Source organism: Neolamprologus brichardi, chromosome 9 (genome assembly GCF_056152115.1).
Source record: "Neolamprologus brichardi isolate AB-2024 chromosome 9, ASM5615211v1, whole genome shotgun sequence".
In the NCBI taxonomy this organism is placed as follows: domain Eukaryota; kingdom Metazoa; phylum Chordata; class Actinopteri; order Cichliformes; family Cichlidae; genus Neolamprologus; species Neolamprologus brichardi.
In genome coordinates this window covers 25035533-25063334 of record NC_142112.1, presented here as the reverse complement: position 1 = coordinate 25063334, position 27802 = coordinate 25035533, and the positions used below count along the sequence as shown (strand labels likewise).

Below are 27802 nucleotides of genomic sequence, written 5' to 3'. Positions count from 1 at the left end.
ACTGCACAAAGAAGGTCATACACAGTTATTTTTGCTAGCAGGCCACACACGTTCTTTCTGAACTTTCTGTTTGTCCTGATAGATAAGGGTCTTTCTTCAAAGTCTATGTAACGAAGCACTATTTTTTTCTTATACTCACAGAACAGTAGGGCTCCACAGAGCGCTGCGTTAATTATTGTGAGTGCAAGCAGATGTGAGAGTGCTTTGGAGAAAAAAGCAGTGAAAGGATACTTGTAGTCGAGAGAGTGCCACAGGCCCTGTGTTGTGTCTGGCCTCTCTGTAGCAATCTGTAAACCAGAAGAGAACCAATGTTACTCGCCGACAAACAAAGCCCGTCTGCGGTGGGCTGTATACGGTGCTTGATGGAAATGCTGAAAACCTGCACCTGTGCATGGTCAGCAGGGCCATATCACATGACCACAGCTTGAACAAGAGGGTCAGACCTAATAAAGGGAAAATCCTATTCCCAAAAACTGAACTACCAATAGAGATCCCTCCCCATTACAGTAAGAACAACTGCTCTGGTCTTGCATGCGTTCAACTGTTTTCATAAAAAAAGAAATAAAAAAGCTCGTCTCCCCACCGGGATCCTGCTCCAGCTTTACTTGGCCACACTATCTATTTGGCTGCTTGATACCAGAGAGATGCCCAGACCTTGTCCCATTCATAGTGTGCAGATAATCGTCAGTTCAAATAAGAGAGTGAATGGTGAGCCGCTGGGAAGCAGCGATGGCAGGGTGGGTGTATGCACAACAAAAGGCCACACTCAGAGGGCCTCTGTTGTGTTCTGTTCTGGATATTGCGCAGACCATCACTCAAAGCGAAAGCGAAACCGCATTTCCTCTTGAAGTGTTCTTCTCTTTAATGCCATGTGGTCTTAAAATAAACAGCAGACCCAAGATTAAAGGCTGGAAGCCCATTATGTGTCAGTAGGAGAGGATGGAAGAATATGCTGTAAGTACAATATTTGCAGAAATTATACATATTATTAAATCCCTATAATGTAGAGTTCTCAATATTTAAATAAGAAATAGTGTGAAAGAAGAATATGTTGACCACAAAACCACTCGAAGTTTTATAGTCATGTAACTGCCCTCTCTCACATGTTCAGCGAAGCTTGCTGCTTCCAGTGCGACGTAATGCGTATGTAGGCAGAATCACTTCTTGTAACACAGTGAAGTGTAAGTGACTGTGTGACAGTCAATATTAGAAGCTGTTGGGCCAATACTTGTTTTTTTGGCATTGAGCATATTCTTGGCAGCATTATTTAAGTTTAATGTGCACTCTTTCTAACTAGAGAAGCCCCCTGAAACAAATCAGATAAATTCGTAAACAGACTGCAATGATGTTCAAGCTTCAGCATGTTAAAGCACACGGAATGACAATTAACTCGACGTAACCCATCAATAAACAGTGGCACTAATATACAATCTTCTAAATGGGATTGGAGAAGCGATGCCTGCACATCAATGCAAATTGTGCTGAGAAGGATTTAGAAAGCACTGATTAAAAAAAGGATCAATTTGGAATATTTAGCCGAATCCAGTTATTTGACAGTCACATAATATGTTGTGCATAAAGAAGGAAGCTGATAAACATTTCTATTAAAAAAGGCAAAATTTGATCCCAGAAAGAACAAAAACAAGAGGATGAATAAATATAGTGAATTTAGAAAAAAAGATTTATCTATAGTAGAAGCAAGTGCGCTTACCTCAAAAATGCGGTCCTCCTGGTTTTCATCTGGATCCACTCCCATTCTAGAGTGAATTAAAATAGAAGTACAGTGAAATCCTGACTCACTGTGCAATAATAATAAGAATTTCCAATGAGAAGAAGAATTCTCAGATGCTTTTGCGCTATAAGAATAGAACAAAGGTATTGGAGAAAATCTCCAATCCCGGTGAAACTATACATGTTTGAATAGTCTAATGCTGCATGCAGCTTAGCACGGAAGGTGACAGTCAGTCCCGTAACATGGTTTAGTTCTGAACATGACCTTTCAAACAGTTTCATCAAAATCAGCCTCATCTTCCACATCACACTGGGAAAATGTCAGCTGGGTAAACCTTTGATAAATGACAAACAAACGACGCAATTATGCTCGATATCATGCGCGGCTGCTGTTATTATCCTGTCAAGGTGTGTGGACCCCACTTTGCTGCGACAGGGCAGGGAGGAGAGGCCGACTGGCTGCTTGTTCACTCTGAGCTGAAATAACAGCCCGACACAGTCCCCATGAGCCACTTCATCTCGCAATGAGAGTGTTATTTCAGAGTGTGCGTGCATTTGCTGCTTTTAAGCCTAAAACTGTCAGACTTTCTTAAAGCCACATGGTGAAAATCTTGATATAACGACGTACCACCTGCAATCCTTTACATATATACGATTGCACAAAACAGTGCAGCACCATCAGTAGACTGGGGGCTTAAAGAGATGCAGGGAGGGAGATGGCTGTCGATTCTTGTTCCTGCAGGTCAGCAGTTAACTCTAATAGCCTGGCATTACTGCTCGGGACATTTTGAAATAGCCGTCTGTGTGTTTGTGTGTGTATGTGTGCTTTTGCTTTTTTTTTAGTGTGCTATACTAAAGCCTTTTACTAAGAATGCAGTGCAATAACACAAAAGACAGGAGATTCTCATCAGAGCATTACAGCTCTGCGAATGGTTGTACAGATTGTGTCTTGGCAGCCGTTCTTCCATAATCCATCTCTTTGTCAATGTTTGTCTTGACTGTGCTTCAGTTTCTCCCTCTCAGATGACTGCTCATCTTGTTTTTGCTTCTCGAATTTCAGCTTAGTCTTTGTATTTTGTACAGAACAGTGGAGGCTGCTTTGTGCCTCAGTGTGACACAGATGCTGTGGTTTGAAACTGTCATAAAGAAAAATCTGGACGTGAATGTATTTGTTGTCTCACCTGATATACACTGGTAGCACATCCTATTACAGAGTTTTCTCACTTTATCACCTAATAAATCTAAAAGGTCTAATATTAGACAAAGATAACCCGAGTAAACACAACGTGCAATTTTTAAATGATGATTTCATTTGTTGAGAGAAAGAAGCTATCCAAACCTACTTGACCCAATGTGAAAAAAAATAATTGTCCCCTAAATCTAATAACTGGTTATGTTGCTCTTGGCAGCAAGAACTACAATCAAGCATTTGTGATAACTGGCAATGAGTTTTTCACATGACCGTAAAGGAATTTTTGGCCCACTCTTCTTTGCAGAATTGTTTTAATTTGGAGAGTTTTTCGAGCATGAATGGCTTGTTAAGTTCATGCCCAAACACCTCGATCTGATTTAAATCTTGACTTTATCTATGCCACTCCAAAACCTTTTGAATCCATTCAGAGGTGGACTTGCTGGTGTGTTTCCCAACATTGTCCTGCTGCAAGTGCGCTTGAGCTTCAGGGCACAAGCTGATGGCTGGACTCTCCTTCAGGAGTTGCTGGTAGAGAGCTGAATTCGTGGTTGCATCAGTCATACCAACTTGTTCATGTACTGACGCAGCAAAGCAGCCCCAAACCATCACACTACCGCTACCATGTTTAACTGTTGGCTTGATGTTGTTTTTATGAAATGCTGTGCTAGTTTTACAGCAGATGTTAAGGGAGTCAGGTTTCTCATCAGTCCACAGAATATTTTTTAAAAAGTCCTTAACTAAGGAAAGTGAGGCTTGCATTTCTTTAGATGCTGCTCTGGGTTCTTTTGTGACCTCCTGGAGGCGTCATCGAGTAATTTTGATAAACCGGCCACTCCTGGGAAGATTCATCAGTGTTTCAAATTTTCTCCATTTGTGGATAATGTTCTCACTCTGATAGACTGTAATCACGAACCCCTAAATATGAATAATTATTCCTTTCCAGACTGACAGATGTCAATTATTTTCTTTCTGATCTGTTCCTGAGTTTCTTTAGACTGTGGCTTGATGTGTTGCTATTTGACATCTTTTAGCTTACATCACTTTGTCACATAGGTGCTATTTAAGTGATTTCTTGATTTAACAGATCTGGGAGTAATCAGGCCTGTGCGTAGCTAGTGAAACTGGCCTCATATGATTAATCACAGCTTCTATCACATCATCAGTTTTTACCTTACATCACTTAACCCCAGCCGTCGTTCTCCTCTTCTTTTTAATGTAACATTTTTCATATCGCTATCATCTCTACCCTTTCTTTCCCCTTTGTCTTCCAACCCCACTTCATCTTCTCTTTGCTAATTTGTCTCCCCTTTTAGCGTTTCAATATCCATTTCACTCTCTCAGATCGCTCTTCCTGTCATCACCACCTCTCACCTTCTCTCAATCCTCGTTCTTCCTTCTCACCACCATCTCTCTCTTCTCTATTTTCTCACCACCACGTGGATCAATTCTTTCTCTCAACAGGAACAGAAAGGGAACTGAGATCAAATTTGTGCTGAATTATTCTTAAATTCCCCGAGAACTGCTTTTATCATGCAAGGGCTAAAATGGAGCAATTTATTTTAGGGCTGTGGAAGAACCTTGTGGATGGGGCAGGCTGTGACAGGCACATGCAGCCTGCACTGCATGTGACGCATCCCCTTCAGCTGGTGGAATGCATTCTGTGGCGACAGGCTCTGTCGCTGAGCTGAAAGAAAGAGGAAAGGGCAGATATGTTGCGAGGGAAGCGAACGAGAAGAGAAAACTGCGGGTGTGAGCAAAGAGGAGATGGCGAGTGCAGCAAAAAACAACAACAACAACAACAAAAAGTAGTTTTGAGTTTCTTGAGTATGACGGAAGAATATCTTTGCTGACAGTGTCAGAATGAGTGGATGCTATGTTGGAGAGTGTGTGTGAGAGGCAGGGAGAGTGAGTGAAAGATAGGACAAGACAGCCAGAGACAGACAAAGAGGGAGAGACATAAAAGAGAATGGAAAAACAGTTATGTGGGGCTCTCACTCAATCCCAATGCAAGAGCGGAACAAGGAGATAACAAGGCAGTGGGCGTTTGTGAGCCGGTGTCCTTTCACGGCCTTGCTTTTCAAATTGATACGCACCCTGTGCAGTGTTACCTTAACAGTCAGTGCACTGGGATTTAGACAAATCAAGTCCAAACTAACTACCCTGTGACTGTGAGTTCACATGAATAACTCTGTAAATGAATTAAAGTGGACAGCCAGGGGAACGCAGCGGGAGAGAAAAGAAAGCGCAACAGAGGAGGAAACGCGTGTAAACTTTGCATAAATTTATATCTACTACAGGAAAATAGGGGCGCAGACGACAGCTGAGTCATAGATACTTTTGTAATGAGCCTCCACAGGAATATGCGATCCTCCCATGGCCCACTTGTTTCTGCAAATGAGGCAGAGTTACCTCCATTCTGTAAGGAAATCACATCCCACGCAATAAAAGTCAGTCAAAAAGAAATTCACCGAGGAGCAACTTAATCTCCTGCAATCTGGCAAGATTGTAAGACTGAGTTGGTGCTCCTGTTGTGCAAGTCCTCAGCATTGTCCAAAATCAAAGCCTTTTCTCCATCAGTGCCTTTTTATGTGCTGATACAATCATGCTTCTCAAACATCTCTGGACATATTCCAGGATGACACAACACTTTGTACGGGGCCCTTACTTGACGACTCATCCGGTTCTTTTGGGGAACTTTGCTATTTATAACAGCATATTTTTAGGCCTGGGTTATTTTATGTAAGAGAACAAACTTTTTTTTTTTACCTTATCTTGCGCAGCCATACATAAAAGCTGGAATTACACAGCAGAAAGCACCCTCACACACTCATAAATATCTCCTTACAAGTTAATACTTCCACTGTGCCTGAGAGAGAAGTGGAAGAGCGAAATAACTTGGCCTTGGGCAATGACGAAGTATGCGGTCGGAATGTGTTCGCGCAAATGTATATGTGCCCGAGTCTCCATTGGACTGTTATCACTCTAGCTGACAGTAATGGGCTGATAAAGCTGAGCTCACTGTCTTGCAGGCACACTGAACATGAAGCCCCCTGAGAGACTACAACTGCTTTGCATGTATACCTCATTTATACACTGGGGGGAGTCTACAGGTAGTGTCTCAATGTGTTTGCCAGAGATTTTGCACCCCCAAAAAGACGGGCAATTGTTTATTAAGGAAAAGAAAATTAGATATAATTGGAAGCTTAAGTTAAGAACAATCAAACGAGCTTCTTTTTAAGTTCAAGAGCTCAAGCATGAAATACTTAGCAGGCAGGGTAAATTAAGTTACAGCACTCCTCCCTTGTGCTGCGCAGGCAATGTACAAGTTCTTTTTTTCACTGCTCCGACAGAGAGGCAGGGGATAAGGAAAACAAGGAAGAAAATCGAAATAGGGAGGGGGCGAGACAAAGAGGCACAGTCTCACAGGGACTGTGTTTGCACTATACTGTGAGTATGGACAAGAGGAAAGCTCATCCTTCCAGTTTCCTGTTTGAAAATCCCATTTGGCTGTTCTTCTCACCGGGGACACACTGATACCATATTTGACAGCTCTCAGCAACAGAGCCTGGAACCAAAGCTGACACATACGCAAGGATATTTTCTGGCTTTAAATTCTGCCCCACAGACTTTCCAGCTACAGCAAACACAATTTACCCCCAATCATAACTACAGAGTACTTCCAGAAAACAGAGCACTTTGTTTTGCAGTGCCGATCAGTCAATTTCGAAGCCATTTGCTGATAAAGTATTGAATGTAAGTGTACAGATGCTGTTACATATGCCATATCATATAAAGGCGACTGCAAGCTCAACGGAAGCAAAATACATGTACATGTGTGTATTTCAATAACAAATAATGTATCGCACTACAGTTAATTCATCAGTAAAAGTGAGTAGATGCTCAGACAACATCCAGTAGAATTTGTGTGTAGATGCAAAATTCAAGCTACACGTTATACGGGTTATATCGCAAAAAGGACGTATATGACTATACTCCAGCTCTGGCATTGAGCTAAAGAAATAAAACAACATAAAATCCCCAAACAGTGCAGACATCAATACCTGCAATGACTCGTAGGCTGGTGTAGGCTTTGCACTGACAATCAAAAAAAGCAGCAGTTCAAGTAAAGCAAAGATTAAATTAAAGACGTGCCCCCCTCTCACTGCGAGAGCATTACGTGTAAGTAAACACAATGACACACATGATTATGACTTCATAAGACGTGTAAATATATTCGCCTGATCCTTACAGGGCATTTATACTTTGTTAGCAAATGTGAATTTAAAAAACCTTGCGGGCTGCAGGAGCTGCCGAAGAATAACACTGAAGTTATCGATATGCGATAACTAACCACAATCACACATTATCCGAAACAAAATCCTGAACTTGAACTGCAGATGTCATGAGAAAGTCGAGCCAAGAGCTCTCTCACACCCACAAAACTCTAGCACCCCACCGTGAGCTCTGCAGTGCGATCAGCTCCACAACTATGCACGAAACGAAACCTTTAAGTGCCTGAACAGTAAAGCGCGACTGTTTAAGACATTACATATTGTGCTAGATAGTGCAATCTTGGATGTGGACATTAGAACATAATGCCTTTCCAAGCTTTAAGACAGATAAGTTCATGCGGTCATGGCCGAGCCCTGTATCGCTCAGTGTTCTGACTCTAGGACATAAAACTGGAACACAAATTTCCCTTCCTGATACTCCAGTCTAGCAAAACAAAGCGTCATAAATGACCAAGTCCTCGACTGTAATATGTAGGTCGATCTACAAAGACCCAGAATGTGCTTTAACCTAAATTTCAAATCACTTGAGCTGGTGTAAAAATAAAACTGGCAGGGTAGTGTAGAGGGACGTGTGTGCCTGAGATGCACGTGTACTGAAGATATTAGCGGGATGCGCAAACCATTTACATAAGTGCACGGTTCGTTGTCCTCTTCTTATCTCATCTAACCAGGCAAAACTTTTTATATGCTCTGCCATTTTGCTCACTGATGAATGATCACCCACTCAGCAGATGTCCAAATATTATGTTATCTTTTCTGTTGTTTGAACTGAGCTATGAGATATCGATGGCCAGAAATAACTCTGGATATGTAATACCAAGTTGGACGTTTGGGCTAGTCATAACCTTGAGCAAATTACTCACAGATTTAGCACAGTCATTGCAATGGAATTTTCCCATTTTTAAAATACATTTGTTATAACTTGGGCTGTATTTTTTTATGTATTTAATTTGCATTTCATGTAGACAAAAGACTTTAATCAACTAAAAATTTAAATAATCTGCCTTAGAAGTGATAGCTAAACCCCTTTGCCTTCAAAAATGCCTTAATTCAGAGATTAGATAGATAGATAGATTCAACATGACGCTGGAAGCATTCCCCAGAGATTTTGGTTCACATTAACATGTTAGCATCAGTCAGTTGCTGTATGATATGAATCTCCCATTGCACCAAATCCCAAAAGGTGCTCCATTGGATTGAGATCTGGTGACTGTGGAGGCAACTTGAGGGCAGTGAACTCATTGTCCTTTGAGTTTGAGATTATCTGAGTTTTGTGACATCATTTGCGTGCCACAGAAAATGGCTACACTGTGGCCATAATGCAATAGTGGTGAGCAACAATAGTCATACTCAACTGGTACTAAGGGATGCAAGAGATCATCCCTCATTATACCACCAGCAATTTAGTTCAATTCAATTTTCGCCTCAAGGCGCTTTATATTGTGTGGTAAAGACCCTACAGCCTGGACTACTGATACAAGGCATGCACTCCACCATCTGAATGTTGCAGCAGTAACCAACACTCATCAGACCGGGCCATGTCTTTCCAATCTGTTGTCCAATTTTGTGTGAATTGTAGCCTCAGTTTCCTGTTGTTCGCTGACAGGAATGACACCCAGCCATTCTCTTCTGACCTCTGGTATTAACAACAAATTTTTGCCAAGTCAACTACTGCTCACTGGCTATTTTCTCTTTTTCAGACACTAGAGATGGCTGTGTGTGAAAATACAAGTAGATCAGCAGCTTCTGCAATACTCAAACCAGCCCATCTGGCTCTAATAACCAAATTCAAAGTCACTTAGATCAATTTTCTTCCCCATTTTGATGCTCGGTTCGAACTTTTATGTTTATATTCAGTCTGACGAATTAAAGAATAAATCAAAACGTCTCTTTACTGTCATACATGTGAATGTGTGCTGTGCAATAACAGAAAATACAGACATTCTGGAAATATTACTTCACATTTTTGCACAGATGAGATTAGGAGATTAATAGCAGTCTAGTCTTCCAACAACAACACAATAACGCCACAGCAATCAGCTGCACATATTTCTCTAAGGACTGGTAATAGGGCAGAACATCTACAACCCTAAGTAACATTACCACCTACCAGCAACTCTAAAGCTCACCAATTACAACCCCAATTCCAAAAAAGTTGGCATCATGTGTAAAATGTTAACACAAACAAAACGCAATCATTTACAAGTCTCACAAACACTCATTTTATTCACAATAGAATATATAAAAACGTATCAAATGTTTAAATTGAGAAATTTTACTACTGTATGTTAAACATTAGCTCATTTTGAATTGGACAGCAACACGTCTTGAAAAAGTTGGGACTAGGGCAACAAAAGGCTGGAAAAGTAGGTGGTGCTAAAAAAAAGAAAGAGCTGGAGGGACCTTTTGCAATTAATTAGGTTAAATAGCAGCAGGTCAGTAACATGACTGCGTATAAAAAGAGCTTAGAAAAGCAGAGTTTCTCAGAAATAAAGATGGGCAGAGGATCACAAATCTGCAACAACAACCAAAAGTCCAAAAACAATGGTCGAGTATCTCATCATCTTGCATTAGTTTCTATCTAGAAAGACACCACTGATACTGAAAGGTATACACAGGTTTCAGAACAACACATGCTCCCATCTAGATGATGCCATTTTCAGGGAAGACCTTGGATTGAATGACATATCAGACAAAAACGGGACAACAGTCATCTCCAAAAGGTCCAGCTGCAGGTCTCCTCAGATGTTTATGGGCTGAAGGGAAGAAGAAGAAGAGTGGATGCTACACAGTGGCCATGTCCCAACTTTTTGAGAAGTATTACTGCCATCAAATTCAAAATGACCTTCAATTTGTCCCCTCATTTGATATTTTTCTGTATTCTATTGTGAATAAGGGAAAGAAAATGGATCGATGGAAATTTCTCTCATTTTATTAGAGTTTGTGAAAAACTAATTTAAGTGGCTGCTGGCTGCAATTGTCATGAACTATGAGGTTGAGGACTCAAATGCATACTTTATTTTAGGCAGAGAAATGCCCAAAACACAACGTCCATATGTACGCACAGGTGAATCAAATCTAGATAACAAGACAAAGGGCAAGAAAATCTAAGTGCAAAACACACAAATTAAAACATAAAGTAACTAACCAATACACAGACTACACACACATATATGTAGCAACCTAACATTAGTAGTGTGGAATGAGATATAAACCCTAATCATGATTAACAAAATAATAACAGTAATAATACTAATAATAATAAAATATTGTAAATCCTAAACTAGGGGATACAAACTAAGTACTCAAAATCCTGAGTATAAAACTCAGGATCATGATCTAGGGGTATTACATGTGATCAGTTACAAAGGTGCTTTCTGCTCAAACTACTTTGTTAGATAAATCCATTATAGCTTATGTTTCAGTTGTTTTGAGTATAAAAGAAAGTGTAGGCGCTATCAGATAAATCAAATGTTGGAAAAATAACAATATTTCAATATAATGTAGTAGGAAATTTATATTTATATGTATTTTTTGACTTAGTTAACCATAGCACAATGCCATTTTCTATCTAGATCCTGCTGTGCATCATATATACAAAGCAATGTAAAAAACAACAAAGAATATTATTACTGAATGTCAGTATTTCCTCACTGTGTGAACTGCTGGCCATCAGTTTTTCAAACAGTGTCACTTCAGCAGGAAGGAGCGTTTTTAGCATTATAGCCAGCTGAGTTGCTGGAGGTATCCAAAGACGGCTGGGAGTAGAGAAGCCTGTGCGAGCCAAAGATATTATTATTGTACAGAATTAATTTCCCCTCTTGCTGTCCACCTGCATGTCTCAGCATGTCATAAGGAAACAGCCTAAATTTAGTCTCGTGGACTTTGCGGGACAGTAACTGTCCAAAAGGATGCAACATAACATCCCAATACTGCACAAATCCAACATGAATTCTTTTCTTAACAATGTTTATTTTAGTCTTAGAGGGTCTACATGCATAGTGATAATATTATCAATGCTAAAGAAATATGCATGCAAAGTTAAAGAGGAGTTTGGCAAGAACTACTAGTGGCTGTGAGTTTTTGTGAAGTAAGTAAAGAAGTAAAAAGTAAAGATGCTCACATATTGAGCTGGGTTCATGCTGAAGGCTGAACTGCTTTATGACATCAACTTGAATAATGACTGTTAATAACTTCCAAAGTGATTGAAAATATATTATTCGCCTCTTGCATTACTGCTGACAAGTCACCGCGTTGGCATCAGGGAAATCAAACCAGATTTAATCACAAATTTATTAATCTTTCAATAAGTATGTTACTAGTCTAGTGGCATCTGCCGGCAACTGCTACATCATTCATACCTTTGGGGCAGAACAACCCCTTTAGCATGCCTTGATTTCTCCTTCCTTCCTATTCTCACTCCTGCCAAACTACCCTCAAGGATATGAGATCAAGTGACTTCTTTTGAGCCACGGCAGGCTCTAAGGGGATGTTTTAATCTTTGGTTGTCGTATTTGGATGCTGCCATCTCTTTCGCGTTGAGGATCAAGGGTGATGTCTGCCGACACCACCTAAATACATCAGGAGAATCTCAGAGAAAGAAACCACTGGTAACAAGACTAACTTGACAAAGCAATTCCAATAACTTCATCCTGTTTTGTATTTTATATGTTGCCCAGGGAAATGGGCTTGTTTCTTTCCACTGCAGAGACGACTGTAGGAATGGTTGAATGGTTAACAGCACTCTGCTTTTAGATTATTCAGTATAGAGTACTTTGCTCCATAATGCCGGCTGTTTCGTGTAAAATTTGTCTCCTACGACTGCAGCCAGCTGGTCTGAACATTAGTCAAATGTACCTGATAAATCGCACGTCCCAAAAACTGGTATACTGTCATGTCTGGAGACGCACAGATGAATGTGTTGCAGCCACACAAGTGGCCTGCGATAGCTGATTCTGGGTTTTGACAGGGATATTATCAACAGGCTATCTTCCACCTGCTCACTCATCTGCTGCCTCATCATCCTCTACCTTCCTCAAAATGCTGCTGCTGCTGCTGCTGCTGCTGTGGGGGAGATTGTTCTCTATATGTAGGTGCTGATGAAATTTTGAGGGCGAGTGGTGAATTATTTAAGAGGGAGGATTATGAAAGCAGTTTCTTGGCTCGTTGCTGGCGGGTATGAATCGATATGAGTCCTCCCCAGCCCCAACCCTTCCTTTCTTTTCTTTTTTTTTTGCCTTTGCTCCCCCTGAAACCACGGACCCTCTGAACAGAAGTCCAGACACATGGCCAGGGGGCCGCGGCAGCCTGGACAGCCAGATGTACTGTGCCCCATGAAATACAGTAGATGAGAAAGCAAGCAGAAACAAGATGGGATTGTTTATCTGTGTGTGTGTGTCTGAGCGTGCAAGAGATACAGAAGGGTCTAATTCAGACTGACCACATCCACGGGAACAGATGGCGCACTCAATGGCTGCCAAGACTGTTCTCCTTTTCCTCTGGTTCTGCCTTGGGGCAGGGGTCTAACAGTCAGGAGGCCGTACACTCAGATGCCGGGCACACATACACACAAACCCACATTTCTGTGGTGAAGTGTCACCCATAGCTATCAGCTGGTTGGTTTGCACAGATGTCTTCAATGAAGATTTGATTGTATGGGCTTGATTTGTGCAGTGCAAATGCTCGGAGGCTTTCGAGGTCGAATAAATGACCATGTTCCCAGCACTCATTCTCCTGTTTCACTTGATTGTCTCTCAGTGAGTTAGTCTGCATCCATTCCGCTCTCTGTCTCTAGCCACCACAACTCCCTTCTATCTGCTGAAACAATACATTTTTCCTTCTTTCCTCATCTGTGTATTGGGAGTCCACATTTGACCAGCGCTTTTGTCCTCTCTCTGGGTGATGATTTCCTGACTCTAGAAATAACAGTTGGGACTAAGAGTGCAGATTTCGGATCAAATGGTTAGGTTTTAGCCTTGTGGAGAACTTTACTGAAAAAAAGCCCAGCTTTCATATATATATATATATATGTATATATATATGTATATATATATATATATATATATATATATATCTCAAATCAAATGTTTTCTTTGCTACCCATAAGTCGGCCTTTTGAATTGGGTATCTAAAATTTTACCACTTCCTGACTCAAACTTAAAATAGCTCATAATTGAGGAAATAACTTCATATTTTCAGTTATTTTGTAATAAAATCTAGGCAAAAAAGTGCTGTGTAGGGAAGTGAGCTTCCCTAAATGTTTGCATGCTGACGTAAACATTCAACTCAAAGCATCACTTTGGAAAGTTACAGCCTCAAAGAGACGTCCCAGACAGTATATGAAGATGTAGATTTTTAATGTGTCTCACCTTCTTGACTTCAGTGCTGCATTCCAAGTCCTGCCAATTAAACTGTGAGTAAAATGTTTTAATAATTCATAAAAAAACAAAGGCCCAAACTGTGAAAATAAGAACTAGGTTGTAAAGAAAATCATTTTCTTTTATGCAGTACAAAAAGGAACTCGACTCAAATGATTCTTTCAATCTTTTCTGGCTGTCTCTCTCTCATTTTCTTTCTCCATCTTTCCCTCCAATGTGCCTGCCGTTAATTCTTCAAGAGGCAGACGGCTGAAATTATAGAGGGCTAAAAATAATGGGTCTATAAATAAAAGGCACCCATTGCGAGTGATTGAGAGGTGAGGTCGCGAGGCAGCTGGGGATGCTGGGAAAGCTGAATTCATTAGCCCTCTCCGCTTCCAAAAGGAAGCTCCCACAACTCTCACACAAAAACAAACTGCACAGCCTCCTTGTAAACAGCACGCGCAGTGATGCAGCCCTGGGATCCGGAGTGCTTCGAACTCTCTTCCTCTCTCTACCTCTGCAGCTCTCTGCAGTGGTTTTGGCCCCGTCGGTACCATCCATCAGTCCTCATTACCGCTTTCATTCTGAGCAGTCCATGCAGTCCGCATTCTTATAGCACTGTTCATCCACCAGCAGAGTGGAAAAATGTGCACACATGTGCATTTGCATCTGTGAATACGAAAGAGGGCGTGCAGCAGAAGCACCCCACGTCTATTTTACTATTCAAACTCATGTGTGGATCCTCTTTAAGCCCACAGACACCTACCACTGTTACACACAAAACATACTGATCCAGTCCCAATATATTCTTCCCCACCTGTTTCCCTCTTTCTTTAAAAAGACCAAAAAAATGTTCATCCACAAACCTTGTGTTTATTCAATTTGTATATTTTGCATCCTCATGCAAAATGTCCCTATTTCTATATTTATAGCATCATTGTTTCCTGAAACACTCACATGAATAGACACACATGTGGCTGCTTCTCTTGCCCTGATGTTCCTCTTAATGGTCCTCCTCCTCCTCCCTCTGTATTGACGTCATATCCATTAGGTCGTGCCTCTGGGCCTTTTTAGTGAAAGCTGAAGCACAGGGCTCCAGTGTATGAGTCCTCCGTCCAGAGTCAATCTCCACCTGATAAACTTGCTGTATTGGCCGATCTGACAGATGCGGTTACCACGGCAATCTGTTTAGTCTTTGCACACTGCTACGACTATCAATCCACTATGAGAGTAACCTATTGAACTGTGTAGGAAAACCAGCACACCAAGAGCAGGTTGGACGCTCCCCTCAAGCTATCACCTTTTTCTGCATCCACAAACACAGACACACACGTGTGTTGATAGGTAAGATAAGATAGGACTATCTGTATCTGGTGCCCGAGAGTAACCCTGGCAGGCTAATGTGAAGAGATAACATTTCATGTCTGATCAGCATCAGAATCATAATTTACCTTCATCTCCCAGCTTCCATCTGTCTCACGATGTTCCTCTTCAATAACATCCTTACCTAGGTCCCTACCTGTTCCAGGAACTAACCTTTTTTAAGACCTCGAATATGGGACTGAAGTCTCATCAACGCTGTAACCTTACAAGCTGAACTCAGTGACTGTTTTCCTCCTTCATGAATACAGAATGAGTTTGAAATACAACTTCAGCCGAAGCATAGCAGCGATTGCCAGGCTTCACTGGTATCAGTGTTGTGTTGCTTTGCCTAGACAAAACTGGCTAATGCCTGCTTGAGGTCATGAATATTTGGAGCTGAGAGCTCCTGCTGGAAAAAGACCAAGGGTGTATTTTGTTGGCAGATCCTCTTCCCTGAAGAGAGTCATCTGAAATGTTAAGTTAAAACCCGGCTCTTGGACACTTCAGAAGCTTAATCAGTGGTTGGTGCGGCTGGCTGAACTCGCAAGTCCCCACTGTGTGAGAGCAATGAGACTAATACAATGAAAAATAAGATTTAACTTTCGGTACAGCCAAGGATGGGGAGAACGGGGGAATAAGAGAAGTAAGGATAACAAAAACAATAAGAAGAATAAGAAGTAAGCTGCCTTTTATATTGAAAAACAACAGTGACAAAGTGTTCAGGGCTCAGTATTGTAGCTCCAATCCATCACTGGATCATCGGCCTTCATTAATAATGAATGTGTTTTGTTGGCATACAAAATGGACAGATGCATGTTATGTGACAAAACAGACTGACAGAGAGACAGCTACCTAACCCCCTCAATCTATACATTAAAAGAACTAAAGAAAAACGAGCATTCTTACAAGTTCTGACGTTCACAAGGCTATTGTACAGCTAAGATTGAAATCTCAATACTGAATATATATTGCATTTTTAAGGGAAGAAATTATAGTATTTGTTCCCTGTCTAAATTTCAAAGTCATTCCTTGTTGTAGATTTGTTTTCTAATACACACTTTTCTTGTGTTTTTCCATCTTCCTTTGTTGCAAAGCAATCACTTTGACTGAACAGAATAAAGAATATACCAATGATGGATTTAAGCTTCTGTCTCTCTGTCCCCGTTGTCTTCTTTCATTATCAGAAGGGGCAAACCTATGCAGGAGCCATTCATCTTTGGAGTTCTTTGAAGTATCTTCCCTCCGATCAGGTTGACGTCTCTTTATTATGGGCAGTGTGTATTTGCCTGTGTACATGAGGATATGTGGCTGACTTTCCTCTCTCCTTCAACCTTCTATGAAGAGGGAGGATCTACACGTGTTAAGTCTTGTTCTAACTTGAAAAGGGCAAAAACTGCAAATGTACATTATAATTTGATGAAAGCTGCTGTTAAAGCTCCCAATATTGACACTTGAGAGGCAGATGGATGTCAAAGGCACAGAAAGAGAAGGAGAGAGGGAGTGAGAAAGAGATAAGAGGTCAGTGGGGCATGAAGGAGAGTAAGTGACATCAGTTTTCCACCCGTCCATCTGTCCTCTCAAAACAAGCAGGCCAGTCATTAGCCAGACTCCAGCTGTTATGCCTTAGCTTCCAAATTTTGAATACTGCTCATTTGAATGCACACACACACACACACACACACACACACACACACACACACACACACACACACACACACACACACACACACACACACACACACACGCAGCAGAGAGCAAAACCTGGCCTCAATAGGCACCATGAAGTATTTTGAAATGGCATAATTTCACAAAGGGCAAATAGGATACATGGGAGCTTTCTTCTCTTCTCACATCCTCGATCAATCATTTTCACGACATGAAGAACGCAGGTTACACAAGTCTAGACGACCTAGGCTCTTTGTGAGGCTGTACAATGCAAGAGCTGAGATTTCAGTAAAATGCTTACAATGATCCTGTTAATAGTGATAGCTGGCAGTTAATTTTTACTATGCTTTCTGTCACAAGTTAGCCTCCTTGTTGTAGCTATGCAAAGAGCTTATGTTGATAGAAATAACCTGTGTTTCCCCCAAAATTTGATTCTTTGGGGGTATTACTTCAAAACTAATTAAAAATGACTGAATTGACTAAACTCACATTTTTATGGCAACAATTTTAAAATGTAGCCTAACATTCAACCACTCAAACTGTTTGTTCAGGAATGAGGGAACTAACTGTAATTTAGGATATTAGTGAAAAATAATAACAATAAGCTTTATTGTTTGTCTTATTTTTGTAAAACAGCAAATTTCAGCATTAAAACATTAAAAACACAAAGAAGTATTCTAGTAATTACCAGTACTGTTAATTTAGGGCAGCTGTGGCATAAACCTTACATTGTGCGTTTGGTTTAGTAATTTTAAGCAATGTATGTTTTTTTGCCAATAAATACATAAGTATGCAAAGCACCAGTTCACTGCTAGTAATAGATGATCATAAATAATAACAGTGATTGAGGAAAATAATGACATTCAAACTGAAATGGCTTGAAGAGGACATGACTGGCTATTCTTCAAAGCCTACTGGCCCCAGACTGCTCACTGTGACTGAGTTTCAAATCCCCCAAGGGGCACCCTGCCACCTCCAGCCTACATTAAAGCCGAGGAGACGGACCGAGACTGAGAACCAGAAGTGTGACACACACTATGCATCTGAGTGTGTCTCTGCGTTTTGTTTTTTTCCACAGGCCAACATATAATTATGTCAACTATTTATAGCTGTTATAATTATCGGTGCCATGCATCAGATGAATATAGCAAAAATAAAAATGATTTGAAAGTGACTTGTTCTGAAGTCCACTGCAATCTGCCCCAATGTTTAAACACTGGCTTTGCAATAACAATAAAATTCCTCCTGCTGTCAGACTTTACTGCACTGCATCAAGGTTGAGCTTTCATCTTTGGTTGGTTAGTTCCTCCTGCACTTGATTGCACTTCAGTGAAAACAGAACCCCCTTTTTTTTGTTCCTTTTTAATGTTATTTTTGGAGTCTTTATTTTGGGAGTTCCAAAATTTGTGTTGCACCTCCTGATGAGTACAACAACATCTCTGGAGGTTGCTGTTGAGCTTACGAAAGAAGCGCAACAATGCAGAGGAGGAGAACCAGAGAAAATAACGATTACACGGCTTTGCAGTTGTGTCCCAATATATCAATAATTACAAGGGACTGTACAATCAAGGAAAAATAGCATTTTCATTACCACGTGCAGTAAGGTGTAAATAATCAGTTTATTTTGTGGCATCATGATGAAACTCATGCTGCTGTGAGTGTGGGCAATAATGTACCCTGAAATTGAGACTGAAATGGAGGAACTGTAGAGAGGGAGATGAGGACTGGGAGACAGTCTAGCTTTAAAAGCACATTTCATCAAGTGAAGTGTGATGTCTGGACAGTGAGCTGAAAACTGAGGGAGTCTTTTATTACACAGTGCTCATATGGTCCATGGTTTTAACAGTCTATCTAAGCATGCAGCACATGAATTTCACATTGCAGTCTAAAAGACTTTTCACCCCCTCTAAGCTCAGCTCACTCGTGTGTAGCATGCATCAGTGGCTTTGTATTCGTGTACTTGTTTGTGTGTCTGTGTAGCACAACGTGAGCCTCTATAGATAGAAGAATAGAGAAAAAAAAAACAGTGCAATCAAATACATTTTCCCCATTTGTGCCTGGCTATAAAAGCTATTTTCTTTGTCCTTCTTGAATTCTCGTGTCCACTTTGTGGTTAGAAAACTCCCAGGATGTTTTATAATGAGAGATAAAATTCTGATGTCAGTTTGTAAACAACCTTTACTGACAGATAATCTGGTCATTTCCTGTCTTAGGCAGTCATGTAAAAAAAATGAAAGTTTCCTATGAAGTCCAGTGAACAACAAAGAAAACCCCATGCCCTCAGTATCTTGTTAAACCACCTTGAGCAGCAGTAACTGGAAGAAATCATTTTCTGTCTCTCACGTGGTTGTGGAAGAATTTAGGCCAACTCTTCTTTACACCATTGTTTCAGTTCATCGAGGTTTGAAGGCACTCCTTTATGCACAGCTCTCTTAAGGTCCTGCCAGAGCTTTTCAATCAGGTTCAAGTCCAGACTTGAACAGGGCAAAGGCAAAAACATGATTATTTTATTTGCCAGCCATTCTGTTGCAGACTCTTGGCTGTGTTTGGGAGCATTGTGCTGTTGCACAACTCAATCTGGACCAAGCTTTAGGTGATGGGCAGATGGTCTCACACTTGACTCTAGAATACTTTAGTATACAGAGTTTATAATAAACTCAATGAGAGCAAGCTGCCCAAGTCCTTTAGCTGCAAAACAAATCCAAATGGCAACTGTCAAGTACCCCACCGTGCTTGACAGTTGGTATGAGGTGTTCACGCTGATATGCTGTGCTTGGTTTTTACTAAACATGGTACTGCACATTATGGCCAAACATCTCTGCTTTGATGTCGTCTGTCCAAAGGACATTGCTTCCAGATGTCTTGAAGTTTGTTCAGATGCAACTTTGCAAAGCTAAGCTGTGCTCCCATGTTGTTTTTAGATAGAAGTAACTATCCAAATAAGCCATATTTGTTCAGTCTTTTTTAAACTATACTTTCTGTCATGCACTTTAACATTTAAGGTCTGTAGACTCAAAGATGTACAGTATCTCTTCTGTTGTTGTTTTTTTTTCTGTAACTTCCACGCCTGGGAAAATTATGGCGTTTTGTTGGCACATACCTGATCGCTCCATACAAGCAAAACTGCCAAAACTTCTGTTTTATCGAGCTGCTCACACTTGCTGATTATCAGTTAATCAAGTGCATCTAATTAACAGCACCTGGCTGCTGGTTACCCATTTAATTCCCATAAAGCCAGTAAGGGTGTGCTTATGTTTTTCACAGGTCTACGCATGTAAGAGCACTGTGATATGCTTTTATGCACCCACATATCTTTTCAGTAGCACATTACCTATAATAGAAGAGGATACGACATAAAGAAGTCTCGCCTTAGCATTTATAAATAGCACTTTACATACAGATTTTTGTACCTTTGCTTTCTGACCAAGAGGCAGTGCAGACTCCCAAATATTTCTCCTTAGTTTTACAAGTTATAACTTCTTGTGTTTTTCAAGTTCTTTCTAACTCTGCACACCCTCTTGCACTGTATATACAGAAATAATTTTACACAGTACAACTTTCAAAGACTCCTCCACAAAACCACTTCATATTTCAAAGATGGAATAGGAGGTAAATTTGCTCCAGGTGAAGAAATGTAATGTATTATTCACCAAAATGAAGTCTTTCAAAATTGCTTCTTGTCCCTTTACTTCATGCAATCGGTTGAGGGAAGGGAGATGAAGAGGGAAGCACTCGTGGGAGTTTGGGATGGGAAGTGAGGAAAAGAGTTAGTCTCTGAAACATGACAGCCCTGGAGGCACGACGCACTGACGACTGTACGACTGTACTGTGATGCGCTGACGGAATGACTACTCATAAAGACAGTCATGTCATGTGGATAAACAGCGGGCAGATGCATTATTCAGGACAAATATCCACAGGTGCACATGTAGAGTATGTACACAGACACAAAAGCAAGAAGAAGGGAGGGAGTGGGAGGTATAACAGCAATACAACTCAACAGCTCTCTCTAAATGTAAGGGTCTAACATAATGGATAATGTAAAGATTTACAGTGCATGCCAGTACAAATCAAATTAAAGAAATATACATGATTTAATAAAACACAGTATTTGTTACATTAGTGTATTAGTCATAAGGTGCTGTATGCTAACTCACATGCCCTGGAAACAAATTTTCATTTACAATGACCAGCTTGTTACCAGCTAGAGGTGGTTGTGGGTGGAAATGAGAGTAGATCAGCAGTTTCTGAAACATTCAGACCAACCATTTTTTCTCCGTTGCGATGCTCCATGATGAATTCAGTAGGTTGTCTTGACCATATCTACATGTGTAAATGAGTTGCTGCCACGTTATTGGCCAATTAGATATCTGTATTATCAGTTAACTGAGCAGGTGTACCTAATAGAGTGTCTGATTTTTGTATATGTTTTTTTTTTTTTACTTTAGCTGTACAAAAAGCTTTACAAAAAGTTTCTCATCCCACAAATGTTGGCAAATCTGCTCTCCATGGCACTGGCCTGCCTTTGGTTGCAACTCAGTGTCTCGCTCAAGGACACTTCAGCATGTGGAGTGGTTGAGGACTGAACTGCCTTATTAGTGGACAGCCAAATGCCTTAAAACCTTTGCAAAGCAGTTCAGCTTGTACCACACAAAAGAAGAGGGTTTGTGGATACAAATCCAGCATCCGGGGAGATCTCACACGGATACTGGCTCTTTCTCTGGTTCGTAAACTGTAGAATTACAATTAAATGAAGCTTATTTGACTATAAAAGCTCAAATGAACAACTAGATTCAATTACAAAAGCCAATCTGCAATTCATTAGCAGCAGGTTAGCTCCAGGTTTTGCTTCTCATCACAAATTGTGCTGCTGTGTGTTTCAATTTCCCATCAAAGGAGCTTTTGGACCTACTGTACAGCTGGACTGACGCAATCCTACAAGCCAGATCTCATCCTAAGATCCTCAGGCACACATTTAGCTCTTCTTTACTTACTGTATATTCTTTTACTGTTTTGGTTTTTGTTGTTTTTTTTTGCCCTTGATCAACATTTGTTTATGGTTGATCTTTCCCACTTAACAAAATTTGTCCATATTCATCATTTTATTAATTTTTATTGAAGTGTCATTTATCCTTGAACAATCAGGACGTGTTCACTATTATGTACTCTCTCTATTACACCGAACACATTTGCTTTTAGCTGATTTGTAAGGATATCTTTCTTAGAGTTGCATCAAGCTGAAACCATGTACACCGCACAGCCTTCTTTCACAGACTGTGGGAGTCAATTATACCACTGTGATCTGGGCCATAGATTACCCTTTAACAATATAAGTATCTAATTACCGCCTTGCATCCTTTACGCCTCTTTTGCGCTCTTTAATCATTATCACCCACTGGCCTTGATCACAGTATACAGACTTTAAATCTTTCGATATGCACTCCCACATATATATATATATATATATATATATATATATGAGCACATATTTGACTATTATCTGTGTGGAGCACCTGTGCACTCCAGCTGTGCCAGTCACTAATGGAGGGCACGTTTGCACAAAGGCTGTGTGTGGATGGTGAGGAAGAAGAGGAGGGGGCATCAGAATTCAAATGTGCTCCTTTTACAAAGAGCTGTTGTATTTTGAGAGATAATACATGTGAGAGTCTAATTAAGTAAATTTGTGGGCACTGGCAGAACAAATGAAGAAGACACAGATGGGCAGATGGAGAGACAGGACGACAGGTCTTTCTCGCATCCCACTATCTGTATCACTCGACAAGGTGTTAGAACCAACCTGATGTCCAGACGCCGCAGCATGGGATCAGCAGCCGTACCAAGTACCCAGATGGTGAAGACAATCATCAGTAGGGTGGTGGTGAAGATGGTGCGATTCACTTCTCCAGCTGTGTTTTTTACAGCCAGTCTGAAAGCCACAGCCCCCCTCAAACCTGAGGCAAGAGAAGACATTTCTGAGCAAACAGCTGGATTAATGCCTTCCATTAAACCACCAGACAACCATCTACCAACCAATTACACAGAAACTGAGCCAGTTAATAACTCTGTCAATGGGTAACAAATAACACCCTGACAGTCACTATCATTGACCACTTGCTGACCAGCAAATAGCCCTGAAACAAACTCCAAGATTGCTGTACAGTGGTGACATAATGCTTAAAGCCAAAACAATTCCCAGAGCAAATCCTTTTCTGCCACGAGGAAAAAAAATAAGATGAGGGAGGTGATAGCGGCGACGGTGGGGGAGTTTTGAAAAATAGCAAGACAAGGGCTTTTTATAAAGAAACCTTACGTAAGACGTAAAGTGGGTCAGACAAGCAGAGAAACATGCTGCTGTGGCGCTACCCCACATCAAAGGTTCCCTTCTCCTGCATCATCAAATCATTCAGGGTGCCAACCGCTAGTCTCAGATACCTCAGATAAGTAAGACTAAGACTTCTATATATGCTTCCACTCACAGGCACTAGATAAAAAGCTTATTTAAAAAACATAAATCTCAAATTCAGACAGTATTGATTAATGCAAAAATTCTTCCTCCAACAAGGTGAATTATTCTAAGCCCCGAGGTAGGTGCTGGTCTTTGTGTAACATGGTGTGCGCATTAACTGACTTAATGCGCACACCAGCTCGCACTTGTTCTACACAGGACACATTTTCTCAGCATCTCTACTCATGCCATTAGCTGCAGGCGAAGAAGAGAGTGGAATAATTAGAGCTTTCATGGGATAAATCAGGCTGAAAGTTTTCTTCTTCTCCCCCCTAGTCTCTCGTAGCAAAAACAACAACTAGAATGAAAAGTGTACCTGCAAACATCATGAAGTGCTGGAACTTGCAAGGTATCTTGTTTGTGCGACCCAGGTTCAGCAGGAAAGATAAGGGGTAGATGTTGAATGCTCTTGAAATAAAGACGGACAGCTGAATGCATTGGATGCAGATTAAGGAGAACATTTATGAGACTTGCAGGTTTCACGGAAAGTTGATCATTCGGTCTTATACTGTCGAAAATCTGCCGGGGAATAAAAAAGTGCCGTAAATCACACTGGTTAACTGGATATCATTGATAAGTAATCACATTTTTTGCTCAATTCTTTGCATCCAGAAATAAATAAATGCAACGCTGTGAGGTCAGGCTATAGACGTCCACCTGTGAATAACACTAAATATTACGCACGTGCGCAAACACGCGAAGAAAAAAAAATCTCTGGATATTTTCTATTTGGGATGAAAACACGGCAACGTGGCACCATGCCGAGGCATGAAGCCAATCAGGCTGCGCCAGCTGTCTCTGCCCTCCACACACACTTTGATGTCTCACGTAGGATGAGACTGAATGCTAAGTGTCCTGGGCAGAAGTTATCAAGATGATATCTGTACAATTACCAGGGACATAGCTGCCATCCGGGATACACGTCACGTCATCGGTCATGCTTTTAGAAGAAGTTAGAAATACAGCCTCAGATCCTCTCATAGGTTTTTTTTCCTTTTTGATAGTCTGACGTAAGTTAAGGGTAAGCTGAGCGAACCAAAGTGAAGAGGGTTTGGAAATATCTTTGCTCTTAAAAAAGAAAAAAAAAAGGATCCTCTTTGAAATTTGTTGCATAAAAACTAATCTGTGCAGACAGGTAACCCTTCTTTGGTATCAGAAAGAGAAGGGATTTGAGTTTATCCTTAGTAAGTCTAAATATAACGGTATAAATAAAGGGACCAATATTTTAGGCAGGGCACCTCGGCCTGACAGGGCTATTACTAAAACAGTACTCCCTCGCACCCTGCAGTCAATATTACATCTCACGCACCCTATGGATTTTCAAAAGCAATATCCTGCTCCCAAAAGCAGTCATTTTTCTTTATCAAAGGCCTCTGAGCTATTCGAATGGAGGTAATTAAGCACTTTCATCTCAGCCTCATTTCCAATAAAGCCTATCTCTATTGTCACTGGCAAAGGCTGCAAGCTACAGCGATTAAAATCTACAGCATAACCAAAGAGCGATTAACAGGGTGGAATCACTGGGGTTATTTCTTTTTCATAGACACTTTTAGAGCCGTAAAACTGGAATCCGACCTCCACTTATTCATGTTTGTCCATCCGGTTGATCTTCCTGTATGTGTAGATAGCTAGCCGGAGCTTTTTAAAACTCCTATTAAATTCCTGTGCACTCGTTCCCCACATTTCCTGACTTCCATCTAATGAAGGCGGATTGCCAAAAACATATTTTAAAGAAATCAGATCAAATGCTCAAATCATTTGTTTCTTTTCTTTCTGTCTTTTTTTTTTTTTTAACTGGGAGTCCCTTTTGCTGGACATAAGAGTACTGGAATAAAGAATCTGCTCAGTCAACTATTTCTACGGCCCCTTTGACCCTATGGTAGAAGATGGATTGTAATAATAATTGCTGGCCATCTGGGCACTGGACTGTGAAAGAACAGCTCCTTGGAGTGCAGCCACTAGAGTCGCTCCTCCAGCATACACTATGGTCGTGCCAGCTCTCAGGAAAGGACAATTGTACAGCAAGCAGCCATCAGTCCATCACTGCCCAATCATTTCTCTCAGAAAGCAAAGCTGACGGATACAATAAAGCTTCTGAACACGAGACATCTGTTATGATAGTAAGATTTTTCTATTTATCATTAAAGAGCAGATCGTTTTTTGATAAGATGACTCGAGTTCTATCGCCACTGTACTCTGGTCTACAGAGGCTGCTGCCAGGGGAGAAACGTATGCATCTCCTGCCTGTGATGGATTTCTTCCTGTATCATATTTGACACTATATGCAAAATATTAAATCTAGACAAAAGCTATGATCGTTGGATGTCTCCGAGCATATTTTTTTCAAAAACTGGCATTTATTTTTGATATTAACTGTGATTTTTTTCTGCTAAACAGCATAAATATCTAGATGTCAAGACTAGCTGATTAATGTAACAGCTTTTTGGTCTAACTTTAAACACTGTAAAGTGACAGAAAAGTAAGAAAAATGGCAAATTCTCTCATTTTCGTTGCTATAAGATAAACGTGAGGCGGCACGGTGGTGTGATAGTTAGCACTTGTGTCTTACACCAAGAAGATTCAAATCAGCCAGGCAGCTTAGAGCTCGTTTGTGTAGAGTTTGCATATTCTCCTTCCCACAGTCCAAACACATTCATGTTAATTGGTGATTCTAAACTGGCCGTAGGCGTGAATGGTTGCCTGTAACTTGTCCGGGGTGGGGCTGCTTGCTCTAACGATAGCTGGAATATTTTTGCTGATTAATTTTCTGCTTCGTTATTCACATTCACAATCTGATTCATATTTGAAATACAACCAATCAATATTTTCTCATTTTTGTGCAAAAGACAGAACAGAAAGCGTAAATCTTTACATCGTGTTAAAGATGCAGAAAAAGCTAAAACAGCGTCATCTTCAATCCGCTAAATGAAAGAATGGTAAGATTATTTTAAACAGCAAAAAGATTTAAACGGTTTAATTACAGCGTTGCTAAAGAAAAACCAAACAAAAACATCAGTAACAATAAGAATCTGTAGAGATCTTGACTGCGGGAAACCAGCTGGATTACATTTGGAGGGCTCTCAAGATCACCCCCCCCCCCCTCCCCCAAGGACTGGGGAAGTCACAGTATTGCAATGAGGTAGCAAGAAATACAACAGGATAACAGTACGATCTACTAAATGACTTGTCATTAAACTAATAGGACACAGAACTGAGTCCTATTCCTGAGAAGGGAGTGGAATTCAGAAGCTGCACAACAGGGGGTAAAGTCCTCTGTCATACAGCAGAAAAGGATACAAGTGCCCCAGAAATGAAGAGTGGTTCAAATTTATGGCAAGTGAACTTCAACAAAATATATCCCATGTAGCCGAAGATGGAAATCTCCCCGAGGAAGTTGAAGACTTCAAAGAGCTGCAAATTATAAAAGGGATTGAGAGGATCGTGAGAGAGAAGGTCATCTGAGATCATCTGTTCGAAGTGCGTGTGTGTCTGCTTGTGTTGTTAGAAACACATAAATCTATTTACAGAGTCTCATTCTGGGTATCTGCCTCCCCTTGGAGGACAAATGGGTCAAACAAGCAGGGCACAAGTGAGTGTTTATGGTTAGCCCATATTAAGGTTAAGGTAGGGACCAGAATCAGGCGAGGACCGAGTACACAATGAGTGCAGTCAACTTGACATCCTCTGAAAAAACAACTTTGTGTGCTGAAAGATGGCTGAAAGTGAAGTAGAGGAATGGATAAATAGCATTAGATCTGTACAAACACGACAAATCCAGTGTTTATGTTATTCCCTTTGAGGCGGCAGCTGCAAACAGCTACAGCTCGAGGGCATAATATGGTTTCCTGTAACAGCAGACATGCTCTTGTCATCATCTTTGTGTGAAATAATTTCATTTGAAGCATACTGGGGATAAAACAGTACATCTTTAGGGACCCAAAAAGCCATATGCTAATGAACTCTGCTTTTTATTAGAAGATTATTACAACTCATCGACTCAGGCTCCAGCTTGTCACGTTCTAAGCCAAGCTGAGGAACTTTGGTGTCATATACTGTTCATGCAATGGCATTAAATTATAAGAGATGCTACAATTTCATTAACCATATTTTTTATTTCTTATATGATTTAGAGCTCTGGTTAAAAAAAAAAAAGATATTCAGCTGAATAAGTGCACTTTTTGGGGATCATAGAAAGAAAAGTATCGGTCCCACTAGCTATTCAACTACTGCCTGTATACACTCAATCACATTTTACCATAAGCTGCATGTATAAACCCTAAAAAATACAGATAGAGGCATTCTGCCAAGTGAACATGCTCTCCTGCATAGCCAGTCCACTTTATAGGCAGAGGCTTCAACTGTGCTGCCTTTTAGGAGTGTCTGTGATAAACAGTCAGCCGCACTATGGTGCTGATAATGAATAATAAATTCACAGATAAGTATATGTGTGTACTTCTGATTTGTTTTGCTCCTCTGTGAAGCTTGCTGGCAAAGTGTGACAGTGTGCTAGCCTCCATCTGTGCTCAGCCTTTTAAGTAGATAGCTGGAGACTGATGTCCCACACGGACGCCCGCTGGACAACTGAGCACTAATGGCAATTAATGATCGCTTGCACATGAGCGCGAACTGCAAATGCTGGCGTCAAGAGGCATTCTACACAAACGAGAAGACTAAAAATGACTGTCAAGCAAAAGGA

The 27802-nt window shown here is 40.7% G+C and overlaps 1 protein-coding gene across 1 annotated transcript in view; it reads right to left on the bottom strand.

Annotated features, from left to right (window-relative positions):
• LOC102787171 (sodium/hydrogen exchanger 9-like) overlaps positions 1–27802 on the bottom strand; it is a 62969-nt gene that overhangs the window by 8833 nt on the left and 26334 nt on the right. Inside the window, exons 10-14 of the mRNA XM_006795089.3 lie at positions 26404–26517; positions 23423–23534; positions 22399–22552; positions 1712–1757; positions 232–287 (exon numbers count right to left, since the gene is read on the bottom strand). Of these exons, the coding sequence (XP_006795152.3) occupies positions 232–287; positions 1712–1757; positions 22399–22552; positions 23423–23534; positions 26404–26517 (482 nt within the window). The remainder of the gene's footprint in view (positions 1–231; positions 288–1711; positions 1758–22398; positions 22553–23422; positions 23535–26403; positions 26518–27802) is intronic.